Source organism: Lepidochelys kempii, chromosome 11 (genome assembly GCF_965140285.1).
Source record: "Lepidochelys kempii isolate rLepKem1 chromosome 11, rLepKem1.hap1, whole genome shotgun sequence".
Taxonomy (NCBI): Eukaryota; Metazoa; Chordata; order Testudines; family Cheloniidae; genus Lepidochelys; species Lepidochelys kempii.
The window spans coordinates 28,140,732-28,167,460 of NC_136390.1; the positions used below are offsets into that span (position 1 = coordinate 28,140,732).

Below are 26,729 nucleotides of genomic sequence, written 5' to 3' on the forward strand. Positions count from 1 at the left end.
CTGCCTGCTCCCACTGGGAGCCAGGTGGGCTCCTCGCAGGGAGCGGGCAGGGGGCTGCTTGGGCTTCTCACCCCAGCTCCCAGCTGGGAGCAGGGTCCAACTATCCAGCTCTCCAGGGGAGCAGGGGCTTTCTTGTCAGTTTCATGGCTCCTGCTGTGAAATTGACCAGACTGTGGATGTAAGGGACACAATGTCTACACAAAAAGAAAAGGAGTACTTGTGGCACTTTAGAGACTAACCAATTTATTTGAGCATGAGCTTTCGTGAGCTACAGCTCACTTTATTTGAGCATGAGCTTTCGTGAGCTACAGCTCACCTCATCCGATGAAGTGAGCTGTAGCTCACGAAAGCTCATGCTCAAATAAATTGGTTAGTCTCTAAGGTGCCACAAGTACTCCTTTTCTTTTTGCGAATACAGACTAACACGGCTGTTACTCTGAAAAATGTCTACACAGACAGGGCATCAGGCTAATTACATGGTTCTTATGCCTATGATGGAGGGGGAGTTATGTTGGTGTAGTAGGGCACTTACATTGACTAGAGGAAGGCTGTAGGGTAGACACTGACATAAGGAGTTCAACATAAGCTGCCTTATCTCAGTCTAGTGTGTAGTGTAGTCCAGCCCATAGGCAAGTGTATTTCCACTTGCAGCCAAGCCAACACTAACATTCTGAGTACGATTTATTGGCGTGTTTACTGAAGACATTGGGAATTTTTCTAATCTCAGGTGCACCTGATTTGTATCTGGCTTTATAAGTGTAAGTCAGAAATATGGGAGATCAGAATCAGGCTCATGTTCTCTAGCCAAGAGGTAGCATAAATAGCAAAAGCTATTGCTACAAAAACTACTCTTGCTTTACTGAGCACAAAAATAAGTAGTCAGGGTGCAAGTTCCACTTACTTCAATGGGAAACTCACTTCTGCGGGCAAAATCTAGGTCCCAGGGTCATAATATACATGGATTTCTAAGCAGAGTGATCCACTAAACTCAACAGAAAGTTTTGTTTCGAAAATGATGGCATGATATGGCCCACAGTGTTTAAGTTAAAATGACTTCAAAACAGTTTTAGTTATCTTCTTTTTTAAAAAACAATTTCCTAATATATTGTATGTCAGAAAATGTACCCAGTTTACAACTGCCTGTTGCTCAACTATATAAATAGCAAAAGAGATGAAAACATTCTGTAAAATTAAAAAATAATAATTCAAGTTTGAGGGGAACAATTACAATTCTTATAAATATGCGCCATATTTTAAAATTAATTCATTCTTCAATTATAGTCAGGCAAATGAATGCATTGAAGCATACTGTCTTTAGATGATCATGTCACTGAGACTGTCATATCAGCATAGGCTATCACTGCCTAAATTATCATTAACCCCAAAAGTCTTAAATAAAAACCTATAAAAATAACAAAGAACCATCAACATTTTATAAACATTTCTAAATAAATATTTGTGTATATACTGGAGCGTAGCAATAGAATCCTGATTGTTACTATAATCAGGTTATAATAATCATGAGAAATTATAGCAGGAATTGGAAAAATTAGTCTTATTCCTACTCATTCAGGACTACATTAATTTCACATCTTCACATAAAGCCATTGCATAAAAAACCCACACAAGATGGCTGGCTAACATTGTAGAAGTTCTAATACATAGTTTATACTATGAATTTAAATGGCCTTAATCAGCATTGCAGCTCTTATTATTTTTCTTGTTTCTTAAAAAATAATTTGTAAAAGAAAGATTCCCAATAGCATTTACTCACAATGAAATGTATTCCTGTCAGCATTTTATATAAACATATACTTTAAGAGTATATATCTCCCTGCAAAACAAAAGCAAAAAAAAAAAAAAAAGCAAACTTTGATGATATTTAAGTATTAGAATGAGGGGGTATAAATCATACAGAAAAGGAAGGTAAACTTAAAATAAACCTGCAGAATTAAGGTAAACATTCAAAATTTTCCTTCAAGACATATACATGACTACTTTCAACAGGTTATTTTCATAAGAACGTTAAACAAAAGTGGTTTTGGCACTTCAGACAATGCAGCAGGTGAATTTTGTGCATGTGTGTTGTGGGGATCTTTCCCTTTACTAGCATGACATGGAAGACTTTAAAACAAGGCTCCAAAAGGCTTTAAAAAATAAATGACATTTTTGTCTCTGAAATGATAAAGCAGTAATCTCATTTACTAGAAAATATTAGTGGTGTTGCAGCTACCTGTCATAAAATGCAAATATCTTCAAGCAGTTAATGATCTGATTCCTAATCCTACTACAGAATAAAGATAAACAGCTGTCTAATCTAGCTTTACACATTTCAGTGCATTCTTTGCAATTAATACTTTAATGCACACAAAAAGAAACTGTCAAAGCTTATAGAAAAATGTTTTGCCTAATACCTTCTTTCTCATGCAGATGTGTGCTGTACATGTAACAAAGACTTGTAAATATTATTGGAGAATGTTCCACTGTGTTGTAACATAAGATATTAGAAATGGCAGCATATGCCACCACTATGAGGGCTGATCCTGCATTAGTGCCTCAGGCCAAACTCACACCGAGATCAATAGGAGTGTAACCTGAAAAAGGGCAGCAGGGACTGACCCTATATGTTAATTCTTAACTTTATTACTCCAGTGGATGCAAGTATTTTATGTTTTAGTTGTTGACAATTGGCCCAACTGAATCATCTAGTGACAGATCATTAAAGGCGTCTTTTATGCAGTAAACCTGTCCAAAAAGCCAGAGTTGCATCCATTATCTTTTGCTGTTAGAGACATGTATTATTTTGGTTGTACCAGATATGTAGTGAATTACATTTCAAGTTGTCATCACTAAGCAGATGCTCAGGCTCACTAGCAGGGAAAAATATCAAAAGCATCTTTGTTAACTGGTCCAGAAAATAGAAGACATCATAACGTTCAGGAAATTTGTTTAGTGCTACATGCTTTTATAGCCTACCTCTCAGGAGGCTTTGGGAAAGAAACAGGAAAATATAAAAACATAATTACTTTCATTTTCAAAAAATAGCTTTGACATGAACCAGCATAAAATGATATTTTACACATAGTTCTGTCAGTTTTAGAAAATGCATGCAGTGTCTGGGGTGTTTTAGAAAGAGTCTATGCGTAACGACACCAGTGTGTTGTATAAAATGGTCAATTACAATAATTATTTCAATCATATTGGATCTAAGGCTTCGATGATAATGTAAGATATAAGGTCTAACTATATAAATATATCCATTAAAAACTGAATAGTCAGTAGGTGAAAAGCAGTGTTCATTAGAAGTAAGGCAGCAAAATCTCCAAAGACTTTATCATAGTTCTTTGAATTAAAAATGTCAGCTCTATAATTTTACAGTGAGCAGACCTTCTGTGGTACTCTATTCTGTTTTTATTGCAAGCTGTATCTTTCGGAATCTTTGTTTTATAATTTACAGCCATTTGGAAAAAAAATTCTGCTTTTATCAATAAAATTTAAATGATGTGGCTAGGGAGGGTTCTTGTGTGATGCTGGAATTTTCAGACATTCAAAGAGGGAAACTGAAAAACGTAATGTGAAGGTACTCAATTGTGTGGGAATGTAAATACAGTACATGCTGAACATGTGTGGTTGGGAGAATGGATCAGTTTTCTATTTGACATGGCAGAACATTGAGAATGGGAGAAAAAGCATCACATCTCTACTGTTTGATATTGGATTTTGTGATGAACCAAAGAAAGAACAGCCATGTACTCTCAAACTCATCATTCCTGCTAGGCTTGGGTTTGTTCATACTCCTACTGGTCTCTTCCACGTATCATCATTGCTGACCACAACAAAAGTATCAGTACTGACTAAACAAATGAAAAAAAAATTGCTGCAACGTACGTGTCAGGAGAAAAAATAAAGAAATTTTCAAACAGGAAAGTACTTTGAAATTGCTGCATTAATTTGTGATATTTGGCACTACAAATGGTTTACATTTGGTTAGTCTGAAAAAGCCAGTCAGGAAAAGTGAATATACATTAAAATGTTTTTATTCTAACCTTGAGTGTAAATTTAGCTTCCAGCAAACATACTGTAGCTGATTTTTGGCTGATAGTGGTTAATTTTCTATTTCTTCATCTGCATTTTTTTTCAATTGATTGCAACTTGTTCAAGTCGACTTTCCAGTCAGTTCACCCAAATTCCAACAAGAATTGGTTTATAAATTGGTTCCAACTGGAACTGGTCATTTGGAATTTCCAGCACAGGAAATTGTTTTATATGTGCCTTTATAAGTACCCTAAATTACGAACTGATATGTTTAATAGCTAACGAGGAAAAAAGGTACTGCTATAAATGCAAATGCTGTACTAAAAAAAAATCCAGGATGATTGGGCAAGCTAATTTCCTCCTAAACATCAGGGCATTGTGAATTTCTTCCCCTCTTCCTTTTTTTAAGCATCAAATGACAGCAGCTTGTAACTACAGTAAAACTGTGTTACACCTGCTAAATTAAGATGATTTGTTTTTCCTAGCTATGTTATGGAAAGTTGTCAACTAATGAATACTATTTTTCCCCAGGTTCCTAAACTCAAAGCCTATGTCGTGAATCATGGCTATATCCTCCAGGCGATCCTCGGTTCCTATGGGGTTTGTAAGTGTCCTGGTAAGAGTCAGAGTACTCTTCTTCCACAAGTGGGTAATGATCTCGGCTGTGTTGGGAACTGGAAGACAAGCGGTTCCTGCTCTTCCGAGCCCTTTCATTGTGATAATTTTCATCAGAAGTCATTAGGCTTCTTCGTTCAACTGGAGAGTTCTCAGTAGAGTGGTTGCTATGTCTCATACGCTGGCTCTAAAAATGTAAATGAATGTAAGGATTAATACAGATACCATTTTATTTCACCTCTTGTAAGTTAGTTGTGAGCCTCAGTTTGAGGTCCTTCAGAATCCATCCACGTTTGTAATTCCTTTTTAATAGTAAAATTTATTTGCGATGGGAGATGGATGTGAAAATAGTCTGATTCCCAAAACTGATAGGAGACCAAACACAGCATAATACAAAGTATTTTTATATGCAATCTTATAAAATTTTACAGAGTACTTTCAGTAAGAAGTGACTAGTAGATCAATTTCAGAGCACACTACACTTATCAGTTCTTCTCCCCAGTCATGAACATAACATTCATAATTCTATTTTGATTCCTTTTAGTAATTTGTGATGAATCTGTGTTTTGTAGAAACTTTCTGAAAAGGAGTTTTGGTTTTTCCAAAAGGTGCAGCTCATTTAGCGTTATTTAAAGATTTTTAAACTATGAGCTAATAGAGTATAACCAAATACTCTACAGGAAGGCTAGCTGAAGTAGTTAGATGTTAAATGATTTTTATAACTAAAACATAATAAATATTTCAAATAACTTGCACAGAAACTCCTTGACCAGGACCATTTACCAAGTAGGGATTTGGCCTTTGTTGTCCTTATGTTTCCATAGTGATTGGTTAATATCTAATCATGTGTGGTCACAAGATCAAATCACAAGATCACATTATTGCCTCTGAACTGGTACAATGAGGCAACAGTCCACATTGAGAGAACAACATTCCATCCAATATCATCAGACATGGTCCATTATTACCACTGTTATTCTCTCATGTCTCCGCACAACCAACGTTAACAGAAATTCAAAAGGTTGATCAAGCACCAACTTAGCTGACTGTTCTTTCTCTCACGATTTTGCACTCAATATCCTTTTTCCGATCCAAAGGCTAATAGTAAAATGCTACTAGTATGTTTGTATTCGTATGATCTGAGATTTGTATCCATTCAGATTCTACTGTATGGTCCTCTCAACTCAGAATTTTTCTCTATTCTATGCAATCTTTCTGGTACAGTTCTACTTTTCACCTACATGACCTAATCTGTTTTAACTCTATAATTCATAGCCAAGTATTATGTTATCCCAAAGATTTTTGTCATTCCATGTTGTTTCAATATCTATTATGGCTCAGTTTTTATTTTTGTTTAATGTGTCTTTATCTCTGTTTTCTTATTTAACTCCTTGGTCTAACATCTACAACATCTCTGCGAATGCAACTTGTCCCTCCCCCCAGTTACTTTGTAATATATGCTCTTTCCTTTACTGGATGCAGAGATATCTTTGTATTACCGGCTTGATTTTGTAGTTATTCTGATCTCAATCTCTTCACCTCTTCTGGGTGTGGAACATATTTGATGTGAGTTAATGTTTGTAGGTGTTGTAAAAAGATAACCTCTTATCTCATAATGTAAGATATGATTATCATAAGATAATGTATGATAACCCATATCTGGCCTCACTTGAACAGCTGGGTTCAAAACTGGGTCCTGCAGAGATAAAAACATTGAGCTTCCACCACTTGAGCCAAAGGACTTAAGTCTATTAGCTGGAACTTGCAGACTCCAGCCTTGTCTGTGGACCAGCCACTAGAGGGTGACAAAACTCTACACACTCAACGTGGGTTGCAACTGCATACGGTTAATATGCTCTATTTGAATTTTACGTATTTCTAAGTTGCATTGCTCCTTGTATCTTGAGCTTCAGACTGGCACAGTTTATATAGATAGATATAAAATATAAACAAGTAAATTAAGTATATGCAATGAAACATAATTAAAGTTGTGTGTGCAATCTTCACTTTTGTTTCTCCTGGACTTGAGTGCATAAATGTACACCTGTATTGCATTAACATAGGATTTTGGCTTTTTTGCATTCAGTTTCCTAGTAATTTAAAGGTAGTATAGCTGATAAGGAAAAAACGTCATAAGGGTTTAAAGTACTGTAGTAAATACTTAATGTAGCAAAGCACCTATGCTGGTTTAATTCCTGAAGTCTGTATAATTATCTCAATCACCTTATGGTGTCAAACACTTAAACTGATGTAATTCTTCAGATGGCAAATGTCTTGAAAGTGGTGTAAGATATAATCACTTAAGATAATGTAAGTCCTTAATGTGACATAACCATGTCAACCCAACTTTCTAAATGGTCTGAAACACTTAAGTGGCATTGTGAACCAAATCCTGCAGTCTTTACTCAGGCATAATAAACTCAGGGTGAAATTTACTCCTCTGCAGATAACTAGCACCATTCAAGCCGTCACAATTTTGCTAAGGTGGGTAGTAAGGGACAATGCATAGACCTTCTGCTGGCCCCCTGCATAGGGGTAATTTTCATCTTCAGTGTAAGTTTTCCCTATGTAAGTGGAGCAACATGTCACAGTCACTATCAGTGCCTACTGACTAGAGGTAAACAAATATCAGAAAAAATGTGATGTATAGCCATAATTCTTTAAATGGATTTGCTTTGGCTATGCCCGCAGTCCTTTTAGGTTTGCTTAGGTGAACATTCAAGAGATGGCATTTTACTGATATGAATGGATGGCAAACTGAAATGTTACACTTAAGTGAGCATGGAAACAATATTTTACAATTGTTCATGCGATTACTAACACCAGAAGTGCTTGTGCACTCATCCAATCAGGGAATTTAATACCACATAATTTATTGGGCCTAACAGAATCAAAATGGTCTATCTGCAGTCAACTGTGCAATTAATTCACAGAGTAATTTTCATACACTTATTGAATAAATTTAAATAATCAATCAATTTGAATGTTGAATCACTTTATTCAGAAATTACGATCTGCCTCCAAATATTCCATAAGCAGAACAGAGGTTAAATTTTTCAGGTGAATTATGCATTACAAATTATTTGCTCAGCTCTATTGCTGACACATATTAGCAAGTGCACATTCCTCAAAAGTCACACACACATGCAGAACTCTTTCTGAAACTTTCAGAATTAATGAAAAAAATGTTCACTGCATTCCCTCCCGGTCTTGCATCTTCAAACATTCATAACTGTTATTTCAAAAACATTTTTTTCAAACTTAGTAAAGCACGTACTTCTCATTAAGGACTATTTACATGCCACGTTTGAAGTTTCAAAGTTCGCCGTTTTTGAGCTATCCCTGTGAAAAAAAAATGGTCAGAATTTTTTTTTCAATGGGAAAAAATGTATTTTATTCACACTCAATGAACTCAAACACATGAAAGGGATTTTGCTGAAGCTCTACCTTAGGCCAAGCATGGAAAATTTTGGCCCAAAAGATGAATGTTGTGAAAAGTTATGAGCATGTGAAAATGGGGTTATAACAGAATAAGATCTGCAACCTTAACAATAGTATTTCTTACCAGCATAACTGCTATCATATTTTACATGCTTATTTTCAGTCTGAAAGACTTAATTCTAATGGCACTTTCTTACATAAAAAGATGCAATTTTGTTATATAGCTTTTGACAGAGTGCCATTTATCTCAGTTTATTCTTCATGCCAAAAGGAGTTATGGGTATTATATTCCCCATTAAGACAAAACTAGTCCGAACACCAGTGCACTCTATTAATAAAATGTTTCCCTGTTGAATAAGTGGGTCTATTTTGCTTTCTTATTGTTGGCACTTACCAAACAGCAAATAGTAATTAATTGAAAAAAAATACTGGATACAGTCTATAAAACGTATTATTCTGTTTTCCTATAATGAATAAAACTGACCTGTACTGGTGACTGGGGGCCAAGATGCATATTCATACCTGTAATCCAGAGATTGCAGTAGGGTATGGTGAAAGGGCAGTCGATCCTAGGTTTCTTCCAAGAAGAGGAGTCATAGGTGTGCTACTGGTGGTATGCGTAGCACGCCAATATGCCTCTAGGTATTCTGCCAAATGTTCACACGCATCCTCAAGCTGATTTTCATCCAAAATGACATCAAACATTTCCTGTACACAACAAGAAAATGCTAGTTCAGTTATTTTTTTATGGGCATCAAAAGAGGAACACCCAAATAACCATAGGTTCATAGAAATGTTGGACTGCAACAGACCTCAATAGGTCATCTAGTCCAGTCCCCTGCACTCAAGGCAGGACTATATAATAACTAGACCATCCCTGACAGGTGATTGTCCAACCTGTTCTTAAAAATCTCCAGTAACAGAGATTCCACAACCTCCCCAGGTAATTTGCTCCAGTGCTTAACTACCCTTACAGTGAGGAAGTTTTTCTTAATATCTAGCCTAAATCTCCCTTGCGGCAATTTAAGCCCATTACTTCTTTTCCTGTCCTCAATGGTTAAGGAGAACAATTTATCACCCTCCTCTTCATAACAACATTTTACATTCTTGATGACTGCTATTTCCCCCCTCCCCTGTCCTCTCTTTTCCAGACCAAACAAACTCAGCTTTTTCAATCTTTTCTCATAGGTCATGTTTTCTAGACCTTTAATCATTTTTGTTGCTCTCCTCTGGACTTTCTCCAATTTGTCCACATCTTTCTCAAAGGGTGCTGCCCAGAATTGGACACAATACTCCAAAAGAGGCCTTATCAGTGCTGAGTAGAGTAGAATAATTACTTCTCATTTCTAGTTTACAAGGCCCCTGCCAATACAAAAAAAAGTTAACATTCTGGGATGTAACACTATGACATTGTTGACTTATATTTTGTTTGTGATCCACTATAACCCTCAGATCCTTTTCTGCGGTATTATTTCCTAGGCAGTCATTTCCCATTCTGTATTTGTGCAATTGGTTATTCTTTCTTAAGCATTTGTCCTTATTGACTTTCATTTCATCCTATTTATTTCAGGCCACTTCTCCAGTTTTTCTCGATCATTTTGAATTCTAATTCTGGTTCTGAACTCTGGGGATGACTCATATCTCTCTGATAAACAAAATCCTGATTCTGAACTCAGATCCAGAATTGAAACTGCAGCTGAAGAACATCTCTATTCTAGTTCATACAATTTACAGTTATATTAGCAACGACATTTCTACTTAGCATAACTGTTAAGTTCAGGACATACAGCTGTTCAAACATTCACAGCTGGGAATTCTGTCTACAGCACCTACATATGATGTTTATGCATTGTCTTAACTGCCTTAATTTATATCTGTATCTATCTGTCCAGATGGCCCTGTGCCTGTTCTTAAATTGGTGACGTCTTACAAGTTATGATTTCCCTTTTTCCCCCCCAGGAATTCATTCATTGGTGACAGTACTTAAGCAGCAGAACAAATACCTCAATACAGTACCTCAGACCTGCTGACACTTATATGCCACACAAAGTATATCTATTGTTGAACATCAAAGGAATGTAGGACACACAGCTCCTGTGACTTTCTGGCTGCCAAAAGGGCAGTTTATATGCAGCTAGTGTTTTCATATTCTATCAGCAATGGAAGTGGTTTAGAGCTGTACTAGATGAGTGGATTTTTATGAATTGCAAGACAGGCATAATAAAACAAATGCCCATTTTCTGAAGAAAACATTTTCATGAATATTCACAAATTTAGTCCACTGAGAAAATTCAGCATTTTCAACAGTAAAGTTTTGCACCTGTGTCTTTCCCCTTCACTTTCAATTCAGTGGGAAAATATACCATGGAACTATAGTAGGAATAAAATAAGGACTGCATGGTGCAGGTGTTATTGTGATTGGTACAGTAAAAACACACACACAAAACCACATAATACTCTGCTCCTGTACCCCTTATACACACACACCCCCCCTATATAGACATGTAACGACACAATATATGTGAAGCGGACATCCATATGGTAAATTGTTTCATCTGATGTCTGCCCACTAATCCAGTCCTCACAACTTCCTCTAACCCTTTAACTGCCACTTTAATTTTTTTTTAAAATCAATTGACTTAATAAATGTTTCCTCTTCCATCCCGCAAAAGTTGAATTAAATCCCCACCTCCTCCAACTCACATACTCCAAACATGAAGACTGCTTGAAACCTAGGATGGGCAAGATTCTGTGCTAATCTAGTGATAGCTTCTCTGTACATAAAAACAGTATGATGTTATAGCTAGTTATTCTGCAGCCCTGCAGGACTATATGTGAGCTATAGCTCACTGGCAAGTGTAGATTTGCAGTTTCCAAATGGGAATCACCTTTGCTTCTAGCTCTAGGGGACCTGAGATAATGGAATTTAGTCATGACATATTTAACTGCAGAAAAACTATTTTATGACTGCCTGAGTCATGTACAAATGGACTTACGATAACGAAGGATCAGTGCAGGGGTGGCCAACCTGTGGCTCCGGAGCCACATGTGGCTCTTCAGAAGTTAATATGCAGCTCCTTGTATAGGCACCGACTCCGGGGCTCGAGCTACAGGCGCCAACTTTCCAGTGCGCTGTGGGGTGCTCACTGCTCAACCCTTGGCTCTGCCACAGGCCCTGCCCCCACTCCACCCCTTCCCACCCCCTCCCCTGAGCCTGCTGTGACTTTGCTCCTCCCCCTTTCCCCGCAGAGCCTCCTGCACGCCAGGGAACAGCTAATCAGGAGGTGCGGGGAGGCGCTGATTGGTGGTGGTGGGGAGGCGCTGGGAGTGGGTGGGGGGAGCTGATGCGGGGCTGCTGATCTATTACTGTGGCTCTTTGGCACTGTATGTTGGTAAATTCTGGCTCCTTTTCAGGCCTTGATTAGTGAGTGAAGGACTATGAAAAATGGTCCCAGTAAAAAGCTCTAAAATTCTCTAAACCATTCCTAAAATAGGTTTTTGTACCATCTTTTCCTTATACAGAAATCATGCTGGTTTAGTGCAGTATGAGTGTTCTATTGACACTTGTCTGAGTTTACCTGCAACTCACACGTGGCTTTGCCACTCATGAGTAATGCATCCTTTCAAACACATGCTGATAAAATCATGTATTCCATTATATTACACACACAAAAATACTAAAACAACATTATAAATGTTGCAAAGTTAAGCACTTAAAAGTTAGGAAATGTCAGAATTAAAATTATCTGTACACATAAGCCAAAAGCACACAGCACTTTTGAAAATAATATGAACATGCAATGTGGTATTTGGACTATACTGTCTGTGCTTATTACAGGGTCAATTTTGAGACAGGCTGATTTGAGGAGGTTAAGTAGTTTCCATGAAAAGGAAGTTACTCACCTTGTGCAGGAACGATGGTTCTTTGAGATGTGTCCCCCATGGGTGCTCCACTGTAGCTGTATCTGCGTCTCTGTGCCTCTAATCGAAGATTTGGGTTGGCAATGTCCGTTCGGCCTGTACATGCGCTCTCCCTCCCGCCTGGTCTGTGTGTGGGAACCCCCCTCAGTTCCTTCTCTACCCCAAAGCCCCTTATGGTGAACTCCAAGGTAGAGGGGAGGAGGACGGGTTGTGGAACACCCACAGGGACACACATCTTGAAGAACCATCATTAGTGCCCAAGGTGAGTAACTTCCTCTTCTTCGAGTAGTGTCCTTATGGGCGTTCCACTGTAGGTGACTCCTGAGCAGTACCCCCCATGGAGGGCTGGGGCTTTGGAATGGTGTCTGTTACTATAGAAAGCACTGTAGACCTGAAGATGGCATCAGAGGCTGAATCTCCAGTGATCGCATAGTGTTCTGCAAAAGTGTCGGAAGAGGCCTAAGTAACTGCTCTGCAGATTTCTGAAAGAGGGACATCTTTAAGGAATGCGACAGATAGAAACTGACCTCGTGGAGTGCGTATAGATTTTGGATGGAGACAACAGGTTGCACCTTTGATAAAAGTGATTAAAGCAACCCAAGACCCATTTGGATAGTCTTCAAGCCGATATCACGGAGCCTTTGGATCTTCCCGTGAATGAAAGGAAGAGTTTAGGAGACTTCCTGAAGTCCTTAGACCTGTCCAAGTAGAATGCTAGTGCTCTTCTAATATCTAGCATATGCAGAATCGCCTCCCTGTTGTCATGATGTGATTTTGGGGAAAAACCAGGACATATGGAAAGTAGAGACAACTTTAGGGAGAAACTTGGGATGCAACCTCAGAGTTACTTTGTCTTTTTAAAAGACTGTGTATGGTGGGTGTGCGCCATTAGGCCCACTAATTCTCCTATGTGCCTAGCTGAAGTGAGGGCAATTAGAAATGCTGTCTTCATGGACAGATGTAAGAGATAGCAAGTTGCCATGGGCTCAAAGGGAGATCTAATCAAAGCTCTGAGAACTAGGTTAAGATCCCAGATTGGAGTGGGTGGTCTCACATGCAGGAAGAGATTCCCAATGCCTTTAAGGAATCTACACATCAGCAGGTGAGCAACCGTAGAATATCCATCTGCTTGATGGTGGAAAGCTGGCATGGCCGCAAAACGTACTTTAAGGGAACTGAGTGAGAGTTTTGACCTCGAGGTCTAAAATGTAGTCTAAAATTAGAGGGAGGGAAGATGAGTTGGGTCTGTGTGCTTAGAAGGACACCAAACTTGGGATCATTTCACTTTTTGTAGGTCAGTACATTGAGTGGTAAACTTTTGGCTGTGCAGCAACACGTCTTTCACCTTGTCAGAGCATTCTGACCCTAAGCCTTGGAACCAAGAAGGAGCCAACCCTGGAGGCTGAGGAACTGCATGTTGGGGTGAAAGACCAGTCTGTCCCTTTGAGAGAGCAGGTGGGGAATGGGCCAGAGTGGAACTGGAGAACATATTGCCATCTGTGTCCCGGTAAGGGAATCAGACTTGTCTTGGCCAGGAGAGGGCACTCAGAATAACTCTCATTTTGTCTCGTCAACTTTTCAACTGGACCTTGGACAGAAAAGGAAATGGGGGAAAGGCATACAAGAAGTCCTTGTCCCATGTGAGGATGAGGGTGTCTCCCAGTGAATGTTTCCCTAGGCTGGCCCTGGAGCAGTAACAATGATATTTCTTGTTCCAGTAAGTAGCAAAGAGCTCTGCAGTCGGGATTCCGCAAAGGGCGAATATGTCTCAAAGCACCTCTGAGTTCAGTTCCCATTTGTGGTGGTGAGAAAAGTTCTGTCGAAGACAGTTGGCTGTCACATTCTGTATCCCTGGTAGATAGACAGCTGAGATGAATTTGAATGCTTCCGTGCAGAAGGAGGGAGAACTGGCACCTCCCTGGCAATTTATGTAAAACATACACTTCATATGGTCTGTAATGACCTTTGAGTGGGTGTTCTTGATAAAACACAGAAGCATGCACAAGCATTCCTGATGGCCCTTTGCTACAAAATATTGATATGGAGGGTCACTTCTATGGAAGACCACTTGCCTTGAACCTTGCATTCATGGAGGTGAGCTCCGCATCCCATTAGGGAGGCATCCATTGGTAGAGTCGGTGGCAGTTGCATGAATGGAACATTGCTCGGACACTGGATGGGTCTTTCCATCAGTCCAAGGAGTGCTTTACTGCAGAGAGCAGTGGTAGCAGTTTAGTTAGTCTGTCCCTGTTTGGGGAATAGACAGAAGTGAGCCATATCTGAAGACACCTCACGAACATCCGGGTGTTTGGACTGACAAAGGTGCATGCTGCCATATTACTTAGCAACTGCAGGGAGTTCCTGGCTGATGTTTCAGAGCTGGCTTGGACTGTCTCTATGAGACTTGTAAGGACGGTGAGCCTACGTAGTGTAAGAAATGCTTTGCTTGTACTGCATTGAGGTCGGCACCGATAAATTCCAGTCACTGTACTGGGGTCAGTGTCAATTTCTGTAAGGTGAGCTGTTAGACCCTGTTGCGCAAATGTGTGCATGGTTGTCTGGGTGGCTTGTACGGCATCCTGAAACAAGGGAGCTCTAAGTCATCTAGATGTGGGTAGATCACAAAGCCCAGTGTTCACAAGTGTGCCGCTACAATGGAGAGAACCTTGGAGAATACTCTGCATGCATACAGGAGGCCAAATGGCAGCACCCTGTATTGATGATTGTCCTGCCCAAAGGCAAACCGTAGGAATCTCCTGTGTGACGGTTGTACTGAGATGTGGAAGTATGCATCTTGTAGGTTGAGGGCCAAAAACCAATCTCCTTACTCTAGGAATGGAATAATGTCTGCTAGCATGACCATCTTGAACTTCTGCGCTCTCATGTATTTGTTTAATGCTCCTAGATCTATAATGGGTCTCCAACCTCCCTTTGTCTTGGAGATCAGGAAATAACAGGAGTAAAACCCCTTGCCCCTGAGTTGTGCCTGGACTGGTTCTATGGCTCCTAGGCACAACAGATCTATTTCCTGGCAAAGTAGGTTCTTGTGAGAAGGGTCCCTGAAGAGGGACAAGGAAGGAGGGTGGGAATCGGAGAGGGGCATGAATTGAATGGTGTAACCCTTCAAAATAATCTCCAAGACCCATCTGTTGGAGGTGATCCTCTCCCAACTGCTGTGAAAGAGGCCCTGACGACTTCCAAAGGGGCATGACAGGTGTGTAGTTGGCAGCTGATGTTGCAAGGTACAGTTGTACGGGCCCACAAGCAACTCATCAAAAGTGCTTAGAAGAGGCGGTCTGAGAGGTCATGGATTGGGGGTGCTGACTACTTCCGCTTCTAAGCCCTGGGCATCTTACCTTGCAACTCATAATAGCACTAAGACGGTGGGTATTGAGGAGGTCATGACCTGTGCTGTGGCTGAGAACTATATCTTCTCTTCTGTCCCACAGAGTAGATTCTCATGGAGCATAATGTGGCCCAAGAATCTTTCAAGGTGTGGAGAGAAGAGTCTGTCTTCTCAGTGAAGAGCTTGAGCCCTTTAAAGGAGAGATCTTCCATCATCATCTGCAGCTCTTTGGGCAACCTGAAAAGGTGTAACCAAGAAGCCTGCCTCATTACCACTGATGTGGAGACGAAGCAGGCCACTGTATCGGCTGCATCCAGTGCTGCCTGTGGTGCTGTTCTGGCTACTAATTGACCCTCTCTGATAATGGCCTGAAACTGCTCCTTTTGTGTCTGAAACTACTCCTTTTGATGTAGTATTTTTTGTCGACTCTCTTGCTGGCTGGTACAATGGAGGCTGGTATCTGCCAGATGACTTCGCCTCATTAATTGGGAGGGCAATTCTAGATGAGGAGGAAGTGTGCAGAACATCCACCAGCTTGTGATGTGTATCTGGCACCTCCTGAAGGGGAATCTGCAGCTCATCAGCCTTCTGAGAGACACTAGACCCCTGCAAAATATGGGATCTGTATGTCACCCAAGGATCCCAATATGGCCATTGGAGGAAGAAGAGCATGGGTGGCAGGTGGGTACCCAAGAGGGCCCTTACCACAATCGTGGGTCATCTTGATGGAATTGAGGAGGACCATTGTATTGTAATGCCGGGCCATGATGAGAGGCCAGGGAAATGGCATCCTCCTGGTCACTGTCAGACTCGTCACTGGGTAATGGTGGTGCTGACTCCTGGCAAGAGAGGCAACTCTTTAGGTTGGGGGAGCCGGGCATGCCCGGGGTGAGAGGGGACGCTATCATCCTCTAGCAGTGAGGAATGCTGAAGAAAGTTGTTCTTCCATCTTTTTTTAAACTGAAAGAACTTAGACAGTCTTTTAAATGGGGGGGGGGGAATCCTCCTAACCAAGGTGAGAAATGCAAACTAAAGTTTTTTCTTTTTTTTTTTTATCCCAACAGGTAAAAAGGAAACACTAACTATTAAGGAGAACAACAAAAATAACCACTATTGATGCTAATGGCGCAGATAAGGAAGGGACAACTGCTTGCTCCATTGGAGGCCAAAGGCGGTAGAGAAGGAACTGATGGGGGTTCACCTGCACAGTGCCAGATAGCCTTGAGGCAGACCACAAGGGAGGGAGAGTGTATGTGAGGGCTGAATGGACACTGCTCCTAAAATCTCTGATTAGAGGCACAGATACACCTACAATGGAGCACTCCTAGGAACACTTATTGAAGAACTACTGCTCTGTTCTAGGCACGATAGAGCCTATAGATTTTAAACTCCCTGGGGCAGGCACCCTCTCTCCCAATTCATAGCGTGCAAGCACAATATCATGAATAATACAATAATAATTCAGACATGTCCAAAAAATGCGGAAGAGAGAAAGTAGTTAATGTACCTGAGCAATGTATTTCCACAATAGCATGTGAAATAGTAGAATATTTGGACTGAGAACATGATTTTATTAAGCTAAAATTATGTGAGAACAACTATGACAGCAGCTCATATTTAAATGTAGTTGGAGAAAACAGTAGGAATAGAATGTTACTGTTCCCTTTATGACAAATTATAGTAGAACACTAGTAGCTATAACTGTGAGTCCCTCAGAATTAACCACCATGATAAAGTAGACTATCTTTCCATATCTGATGGATTCCTAAATAAGGTGAGGTTGGCAAATAATTCCCATTAATGGGAATTTTGTTTAGCCAGGGAAGAACAGATCCCAGGAGCCTGATTCATCCACCCTTATACAAACTGAAATTCACCCCTATCTAGAAGCCCAGCACAAAGCCTATGCATAACTTAAGTCCCATTTAACCCTTATTTTGATGTGAGTTTCAATGTCAATAAGAGTGGCAGAATCAGATCCTAAATGAGCAACTGTCTATGAAATATATCTCTACTGCTGACCAGTATATTCAGTAAGAAAACAGTTAAATATTCTAAATAAGGAGAAGAGTAAAGCAGAAATGACACAAATTACTTAAGAGAATTCTACATTGAATTCCTTTAATTCTTCAGTATGAGGAGGAGGAAGGTGAAGAAAATGTAAAACTGATCTACAAAAAAGCAATTCAATCTGGAACAAAATCTTATTTTCCTTTCTTTAATTATATTAATAAATATAATCAAAAAGCAACTTTTTAGGGTCTGATTTTGCCACCCTACTCATACTGAGTAGCAAAATGATTCCACTGATGTAATCAAAAGTGGCACAATCTGAATCCTAATACAGTGCAATTTTTCCACAAATTGAAAAATCAGATAGGAAAACTGTATATTACAAAAGGAATCGCTCAAGTTTTTACTATATCAAGCCATTTTACTCCTGATTAACTTGGATTGTGTGTCCGTGAGACAGAATGAGCAAAAAATGATCTTGTGGGAAAAGGCAGGGGATTAAAACAATTTCCCTCTGATTCCACTTGAAATGCATTTTCCATTAAGATCATCATCTTTACTTTAGAGCTTTTTATGGATACACAGATTCATAGATTCCAAGGCCAGAAGGGACCACTGTGAGCATCCAATCTGATCTCCTCTATACACAGGATCTTAGGATTTTTTTTCAAGGCCTTTTTTTGTTTGGCTTTTTAAGAACTTAGTTTGACTTTAGATTTTGTCACTTTAGTATTTTTACTTGACATACAGCAATGCTAGGCTGAGTTGATCAGACTTTAATGCAGGCAGTAGATGCAGGGTACATTACAAATTAGATGCAGGGTACATCTCAGGCATTGGCACCCTGACAGCAGGATTGTCTGGCTATGTAGACTCCCTCCTCAGGCCCTACGCTACCAGCACTCCCAGCTACCTTCGAGACACCACTGACTTCCTGAGGAAACTACAATCCATCGGTGATCTTCCTGATAACACCATCCTGGCCACTATGGATGTAGAAGCCCTCTACACCAACATTCCACACAAAGATGGACTACAAGCCGTCAAGAACACTATCCCCGATAATGTCACGGCTAACCTGGTGGCTGAACTTTGTGACTTTGTCCTTACCCATAACTACTTCACATTTGGGGACAATGTATACCTTCAGATCAGCGGCACTGCTATGGGTACCCGCATGGCCCCACAGTATGCCAACATTTTTATGGCTGATTTAGAACAACGCTTCCTCAGCTCTCGTCCCCTAAAGCCCCTACTCTACTTGCGCTATATTGATGACATCTTCATCATCTGGACCCATGGAAAAGAAGCCCTTGAGGAATTCCACCATGATTTCAACAATTTCCATCCCACCACCAACCTCAGCCTGGTCCAGTCCACACAAGAGATCCACTTCCTGGACACTACAGTGCTAATAAACAATGGTCACATAAACACCACCCTATACCGGAAACCTACTGACCGCTATTCCTACCTGCATGCCTCCAGCTTTCACCCTGACCACACCACACGATCCATCGTCTACAGCCAAGCTCTGCGATACAACCGCATTTGCTCCAACCCCTCAGACAGAGACAAACACCTACAAGATCTCTGTCAAGCTTTCTTACAACTACAATACCCACCTGCAGAAGTAAAGAAACAGATTGATAGAGCCAGAAGAGTTCCCAGAAGTTACCTACTACAGGACAGGCCTAACAAAGAAAATAACAGAACGCCACTAGCCGTCACCTTCAGCCCCCAACTAAAACCCCTCCAACGCATTATTAAGGATCTACAACCTATCCTAAAGGATGACCCAACACTCTCACAAATCTTGGGAGACAGGCCAGTCCTTGCCTACAGACAGCCCCGCAACCTGAAGCAAATACTCACCAACAACCACATACCACACAACAGAACCACTAACCCAGGAACTTATCCTTGCAACAAAGCCCGTTGCCAACTGTGCCCACATATCTATTCAGGGGACACCATCACAGGGCCTAATAACATCAGCCACACTATCAGAGGCTCGTTCACCTGCACATCCACCAATGTGATATATGCCATCATGTGCCAGCAATGCCCCTCTGCCATGTACATTGGTCAAACTGGACAGTCTCTACGTAAAAGAATAAATGGACACAAATCAGATGTCAAGAATTATAACATTCATAAACCAGTCGGAGAACACTTCAATCTCTCTGGTCACGCGATCACAGACATGAAGGTCGCTAACTTAAAACAAAAAAACTTCAAATCCAGACTCCAGCGAGAAACTGCTGAATTGGAATTCATTTGCAAATTGGATACTATTAATTTAGGCTTAAATAGAGACTTGGAGTGGCTAAGTCATTATGCAAGGTAGCCTGTTTCCTCTTGTTTTTTCCTACCCCCCCCCCCCAGATGTTCTGGTTTAACTTGGATTTTAACTTGAAGAGTGGTCAGTTTGGATGAGCTATTACCAGCAGGAGAGTGAGTTTGTGTGTGTATGGGGGTGGGGGGGAGGTGAGAACCTGGATTTATGCAGGAAATAGCCCAGCTTAATTGTCATGCACATTGTGTAAAGAGTTATCACTTTGGATGGGCTATCACCAGCAGGAGAGTGAATTTGTGTGGGGGGGTGGAGGGTGAGAAAACCTGGATTTGTGCTGGAAATCACTTTAGATAAGCTATTACCAGCAGGACAGTGGGGTGGGAATAGGTATTGTTTCATATTCTCTGTGTATATATAAAGCCTGCTGCAGTTTCCACGATATGCATCTGAAGAAGTGAGCTGTAGCTCACGAAAGCTTATGCTCTAATAAATTGGTTAGTCTCTAAGGTGCCACAAGTCCTCCTTTTCTTTTTGCGAATACAGACTAACACGGCTGTTACTCTGAAACCTACAAATTCAAAGTTACACAGAAATCGTCTTCCTTTATATACATTTTTAACATTCCATTATATTTACTATACATTGCATTACCATTTTGCGATTGGCTTGGTCACTTTGTAGGAACCATTCTTTGCATAGCACACACTTTCCATGCAAAAACTTACTTTTACCTCATCTTATGTTTCAGCCTTATCTGATCCATTGTTATCTTGTCCATTGTAAATTGTTCCCTAAATGTTCTCCCTTATCTTCACTAGCACAGACATTTCGTTTCCAGTCTGCTGATCCATTTAGCATACTAATCCTGTCTCCCAAAAAATAAGGCCTTACCAATGTCCAATTGCTCATGTCAAGTCAGGCCTACATAGGTTATAGAACTTCCCCAAAATAATGTCTAGAGCATATCTTTTAGACAAACATCCAATCTTGATTTAAAAATTATCAGTGATAGAGAATCTATCACGACCCTTGGTATATTGTTCCAACGGTTAATTACTTTCACCATCAAAAATTTACACATTATTTCCTGTCTGAATTTGCATAGCTTCAACTTCCAGCTATTGGATCCTGTTATACCTTTCTCTTCTAGATTTAAGAGCATACTGTTAAATATTTGTTCCCTGTGTAGATCAGGGTGGGTAAAAATCAATGATTTAAAAAAATAAAAATTGGATTTTTTTAATTTAAATCATGTTTTTTTTAATAAAAGGTTTTTTTGAGAAAAAACCTATCTAAAGATAGTTTTAATTAAGATACATTATAGCTCAAAGATATCTCATCATGGAATAGGGATTATAAATTCTAATTCTATAGTATGAAAGAATATATTTATGTAATGTTTAAGAAAGTTTTGTAAATGAGTTCCAATAGTTCATGTATTAGGAACCCAATCTTATGGGGTTCCACAGGCTTCTGTATAGATTATTTAGGTTAATCTTTCTATCTACCCAATGGGACTCAGTGCTCAGTCCAGAAGACACAATCAGAGATGCTTAGTTTTGCAGTTCTCAAACTGTGGTTTTGTGTCTCCAGAGATAACATGCCTGTTAACAGCAAAAATGTTTTAAAATAAATAAATAGTATATAGAGGTGAGAAATAACAGACCTCAACTCTATTGTCCCTCTCTCTAAAAGTGCAAAGCTTCAAAAAGTTCAATGAACAGAAGATTGTTGGGGGCAGAATAGATCTGGACAAGGAGAAGAAGTCTGGAGATAAATGTGAGAAGAGAGGGACGTATGCTTGTTTTGTTAAAATAAGGTTTGCTGTTGAAGAAAAAAATCCAGAGTACTTAACATTGTTGTTTTAGTTAAATAAAACAATTTAAACGTCTGTTGGTGATGTTTTCCTCCTAATACAGCATGGCAAGAAAATCCTCCAAATATTAACAATTAACCTGTTGAACTGGAGATAGTTCACCTCCCAATGACTTCATAAATATCTGCTTCAATTACCTTTGGTAAATGCAATAACCAAACAATCATTCATTTTCTGACATAGTTGTAAAACTAATCTGAAAAGTTTTCAAAAGAAATCACTTTAAAAATGTATTGTGTGTACCTTCTAAAAATGAAACCTACATCTACCTCTGAGTTATGAAGAATATGTATTAAGGTTATAAAAGTGCATTCTTGATGGTTGTTATGTAGAAAACCATGATTAATTCGAGTCTTCCTGACTAGTGATTTAAATCATGATTTAAATCAAATCCACTCTGGTGTAGATTATTATAAATTGTGATCATGTCACCGCTTAACCTTCTCATTGTTAAGACAAATAGATTGAGCTCCTTGAGTCTATCACTATAAGGCATGCTTTCTTTAATCATTCTCATGGCTCTTCTCTGAACTGTCTCCAATTTATCAACATCCTTGTTGAATTGTGGGAACCAGAACTGGCACAGTATTCCAGCAGCAGTTGCACCAGTGCCAACTATAGAGATCAAATAACCTCTCTATTCCTACTGGAGATTCACCCTGTTCTCAGTGGTGGCAGATGACAGAACAATAAGCAATGGTCTCAAGTTGCAGGGGAGGAGGTCTAGGTTGGATATTACGAAAAACTATTTCATTAGGAGGGTGGTGAAGCACTGGAATGGGTTACCTAGGGAGATGGTGGAACCTCCATCCTTAGAGGTTTTTAAGGCCCAGCTTAATAAAGCCCTGGCTGGTATGATTTAGTTGGGCTTGGTCCTGCTTTGAGCAGGGGTTGAACTAGATGACTCCTGCGGTCTCTTCCAACCCTAATCTTCTATGATTCTATGCACTATAGGATCACATTTGATTTTTTGGCCAAGATATCACACTGGAGTTCAGCTGATTATCCGCCATGACCCCCAAATCTTTTTCAGAGTCACTGTTTCCCAGGATAGAGTCCCACAATCCTGTAAGTATAAGCTACATTCTTTGTCCCTAGATGTATACAATTACATTTAGCCATATTAAAAACACACATCATTTGCTTACACCCAGTTTACCAGGTAATCCAGGTTGCTCTGAAACAGCAACCACTCCTCCAAGTTTTATATCATCTGCAAATTTTTATCAGTGATAATTGTATTTTTCTTCCAGGTCAATGATAAAGAACACAGTAGAGATAGTGAATTGAGCTGTTAACAACATAGATACCATCATTTCCTAAGCAGTATGTATTATTGCAGTGTTCTCTATCCTTTGGACAAAACCTCATGTGTAAAGATTTCTCTGTTGCTTTTCCTGAATCAAAATGAACCAAGGAAGAAATCGCCTCTCCTCAGCTTTATCTATTTAGAATTCCTATCTAAGATAACTAGTACAGTATTTTCATTTCCTTATATTTACTATGTTACCATTGTCCTGCCACACCAGAAGGAAGACAGGAGGCAATGGATGTGGTATAATTAGGGCTGCAATTTTATTCACCTAAAATATCTGGAAGTACCTGGCAATAAATTCTATAGTGCAGGTCAATTATTTCCTTAATCACATTCACCTATTTAGGAGGCAGCTGTCAGCCATCCCTCTTCCCAACCTGGTCCCAGCCAGCCCATTGCTGGGACCTCATTGCCCTCCCCTCACATAAAAGTTATGGGGGCTGAAAAGGAAGAGAGGTTGGCTTCCTGCACTCCACTCTCTAGCTTCCTTAAGGGATACTGGTAGACCCAGAGGGAATGAACTCCACAGCTGGAACTGCAAGGGTGGAAAATTACTGGAAGGTGAAGGGACCTGAGATTTTAAATTCCTGGCTAGCTGGTGCTGGGTTATATTTAATTGTACTGCTGCACTTTAGTTATGATGTGGTACTATTTCCAATTAATTTTAAGTTATGTCAAAAGAACCTAGAGCACACACAGATGACCCTTTTTGAGCATTTGTATAAATCCAAAAAAGAAATAATAAACTGTATTTGACTAGCACATTTTAACTACATTCTTGGTACAGTTCCTGTTTCATTAAGCCATGCAAAGTACCTGCTACTGCTTAATGAATTTTGCAGTGACAGGTATTCTTAGCACAGCATTAGCAGCATCAGTGAAAAATTAATGAGCAATTGATAGTGAAAGCAGTTAGATATTCCAAAAAAGACAACTATTTTTATAATGTCTAGATGTACAGTACTAATCAGTTTCATAACGTGTCTCAGCACCATGCAAATTAGAAATGTGATTTTTGATGGCTTTCAGATATATCCAAATAAACTAAACATTTTATGCCCAATACATAAAGAAGATGGGAGTATGCAAATATTCTTCTTACTAGAATTTGAGCTGTGAAATACTGTATAGTTTTTAATGCAAAAGACATACAATACTGTACAGGGTTATGATAAGAACCTTCCATATTAGCAATATACTTTCACTTAATTGAATCTTTCCTTAATTTACTCCTCCTGTGAAATTTAACCAAAACCTCAGCAACCACATAGAGCTAGATTGTGTGACCCTTACTCACACTGGTGAATATTTACAAACAAGTGACCCCACAGCTCCAAGTAATTGACCAGCAATGTGGGAAAGAATTTAACAAGGTAGCCCATCCTTTGTATTAAAAATAACACAACCTCCACCCTCTTACTCCAATTGCTTGGGGCAGATATTATTGGCTAGTTTGATCTCTGACTAGAAAAGCTGCCACTGATTTAAGGAAAAACAATATTCTGAATGAGACAGAATAGAGTCCAGGCCCAATTTTCCTCATTTTATCCATCCAATTATAGAAACATCAATGCGAGCTGTGTTTGCATAGCCAAAAGTAGAATATAGCCTTTAAACTGTATTCACCATGGACCAGATTCTGCTCTCCCGTACAAATATCCATCTCCTTAGCAGTGGTGTAAATCAGGGGTAATTTCAATGAAGTAAAAACTGTGTGAAATTCTCGTCAGATTAACTGACTTCACTGGGAAGCTGACATGTGTATCTGTGGATGGAGTTTGGCTCATGGGAACTACGAGTCCAAATCTTGAGCTTTACACTCAGTCCTTGCTCAGGCAGGATCTCATTGAATGTCAGTGGAGTTGTCTAAATAAAATCTCAGGATGTGGAATAAAAGCTGAGTTATATCAGATGTTGTGGATATTATAAAGTGCTATTATGTACTAGGTAAGATGTGATATGCACCCTGCAGGTGCGGGCCATTTATTTCAATCAAATTCACTCACTTCAGTACAATTGATAGGAAAAGATTAGCTAAAATAAGAGGAAGGCACTGCATAAATGAGCACATGAATGCAATATGCACAGGCTCAGTCCTTAATTTGTGCCAGGGCTTGCCAGGGCTGATCCCCGGCACCTCTAGCCTTGGCAGTTCATAGCCTCAGCACCTCTGGGCTTGCTGCTTCAGTTATGAATGTAAAAAAATTGCTTGAGCTCTGGCACCTCTTTCATTACAAATTAAGCACTGCACAGTCTGCTCTTTTCAAATGGAGAAAAACTATTTTTACAATGTGAAGAATGTGATGGTGAACACTACAGATAGTCTTGTACATGTAAGTAGCAATGACAGCCCTGAGTAAACACCATGGACCAAATTCAGATGCAATGTGAGCAGGTCGGACTCCATTTAACTCCATATACACCCAATCTGAATTAGGCCTTATATATATATATTTTTGGTTACTACTGCTACAGAACTAATATAATATTTTGTTTCAGTTAATGTGTGTTAATCCACAGAAATATCCTTTTTCTTCCCTTTATTGTAACAACATGATTCAATGGAAAATTACTCACGAGATGAACATAATACAGTGGACTCCCCAATATAAAATTTGAGATGGTTTGAACAACTTTCAGTACTTCTCAGAGTAGAACACAAGCAGGGTGACAGAGGGGAGAGCACTAGATCCTACTGTTACTGTAACCAGAGATGCTTACAGTATGTCATTGTCATGAAAAGGAAGGGGTTGGGACAGAATGGATTCTTTGCTTTAAGATGATCATCACCACCTATCCTTTTACACAGAAAATGCCCAGCCCATGTTGTGGCTGTTTCTAACATGTCACAGGACAGACGCCCCCCACTTTCTGAGAAGAATGGGACAGTTTATGACAATACATGCTGCTCTCCAACCAAGTGCAGTTAAGGAATTACATGTCCACATTTATTTGGTCGCCCTCTCTTTCTATCGTCAATAAAAGTTCTATAACTAAGAACAAGAAACAATGTTTATATTGCAGGGGGCACTGGCTGGGTTAAATCAGGAGGCTCCTTGTACAGGAGTTCTAGACTGGAGACGACAGTGTGGTGCCCTGCCTCCGGCATACCCACACACAGGGCAGGCATAATCTATCTCCCAGTGCTGGGGAAAGTGGGTGTTTTATGCTGCAGGCAGTGCTGAGCGGCCCCAGAAGGGGCATTACTCAGCATGGGAGGGGCTATGCCTCATATGCTCACATGCTAGGATGACTGTGCTAAGAGGAGTGCTTTAAAATGCTGTAGCAAGATTTGCTATGCACCAGTGTTCCACACAGCACTCGAGGCATTATACCTTTCATAACAGGCTCCCACTTTGCTCACCATAAAATGTGCTGACAATGATCATAACTTCAGTGAGAGTCTCACAATATTTGGGTTGCATTTTTCTTAAAGCCACAGTTCCCAGAATTATGGAATTAAGGGAAAATCTCAGCTTTCATATAAAAACCAACAAAATAAAAGGAATTTTCTGTCCCTCACAGCTGCAGAGAAAAGCTTGAAAGTGTGAACACTCAAAAACCAGAGGGAAAAAGAAATGACTAGTCATGATTTTAAGTCAATCTCATGATTTTTCATGGCCTAATTTATGAATTTGAAAGGCTTGAGATGGTAATATAACTATCAACTGTGGTTATCTGTAATAATTTGTTCCACACAGTTTTGGTATTTTTAATAGCTCAGAGAATAAAAGACTTAGTCTGTATGGGGGAGGAAGTGGTCCTTTATTTCAGTTTAGCAGGCTTGTTTTTGCCATGGAAGGAGCTTGCTGTAGGAAATAATTCATCCTCACTCCTCTGTCATGCTTCAAAATCCAAAGGAAGAAAG

General features: G+C 39.7%; 1 protein-coding gene across 6 annotated transcripts in view; it reads right to left on the reverse strand.

Annotated features, from left to right (window-relative positions):
- Positions 1-356: 356 nt before the first annotated feature.
- CACNB4 (calcium voltage-gated channel auxiliary subunit beta 4) overlaps positions 357-26,729 on the reverse strand; it is a 189,324-nt gene continuing 162,951 nt past the window's right edge. For 4 of the 6 annotated variants that reach the window (XM_073305466.2, XM_073305465.2, XM_073305468.2 and 1 more), the window contains 2 exons: positions 8,614-8,799; positions 357-4,837 (listed from right to left, as the gene is read on the reverse strand). In XM_073305466.2, coding sequence (XP_073161567.1) covers positions 4,577-4,837; positions 8,614-8,799 — 447 coding nt within the window. In that variant the 3' untranslated portion in view covers positions 357-4,576. Of the gene's footprint in view, positions 4,838-7,628; positions 7,993-8,613; positions 8,800-26,729 lie in introns of those variants that run through there. The other 2 variants (XR_012154249.2, XM_073305470.2) reach the window with 2 other exon arrangements.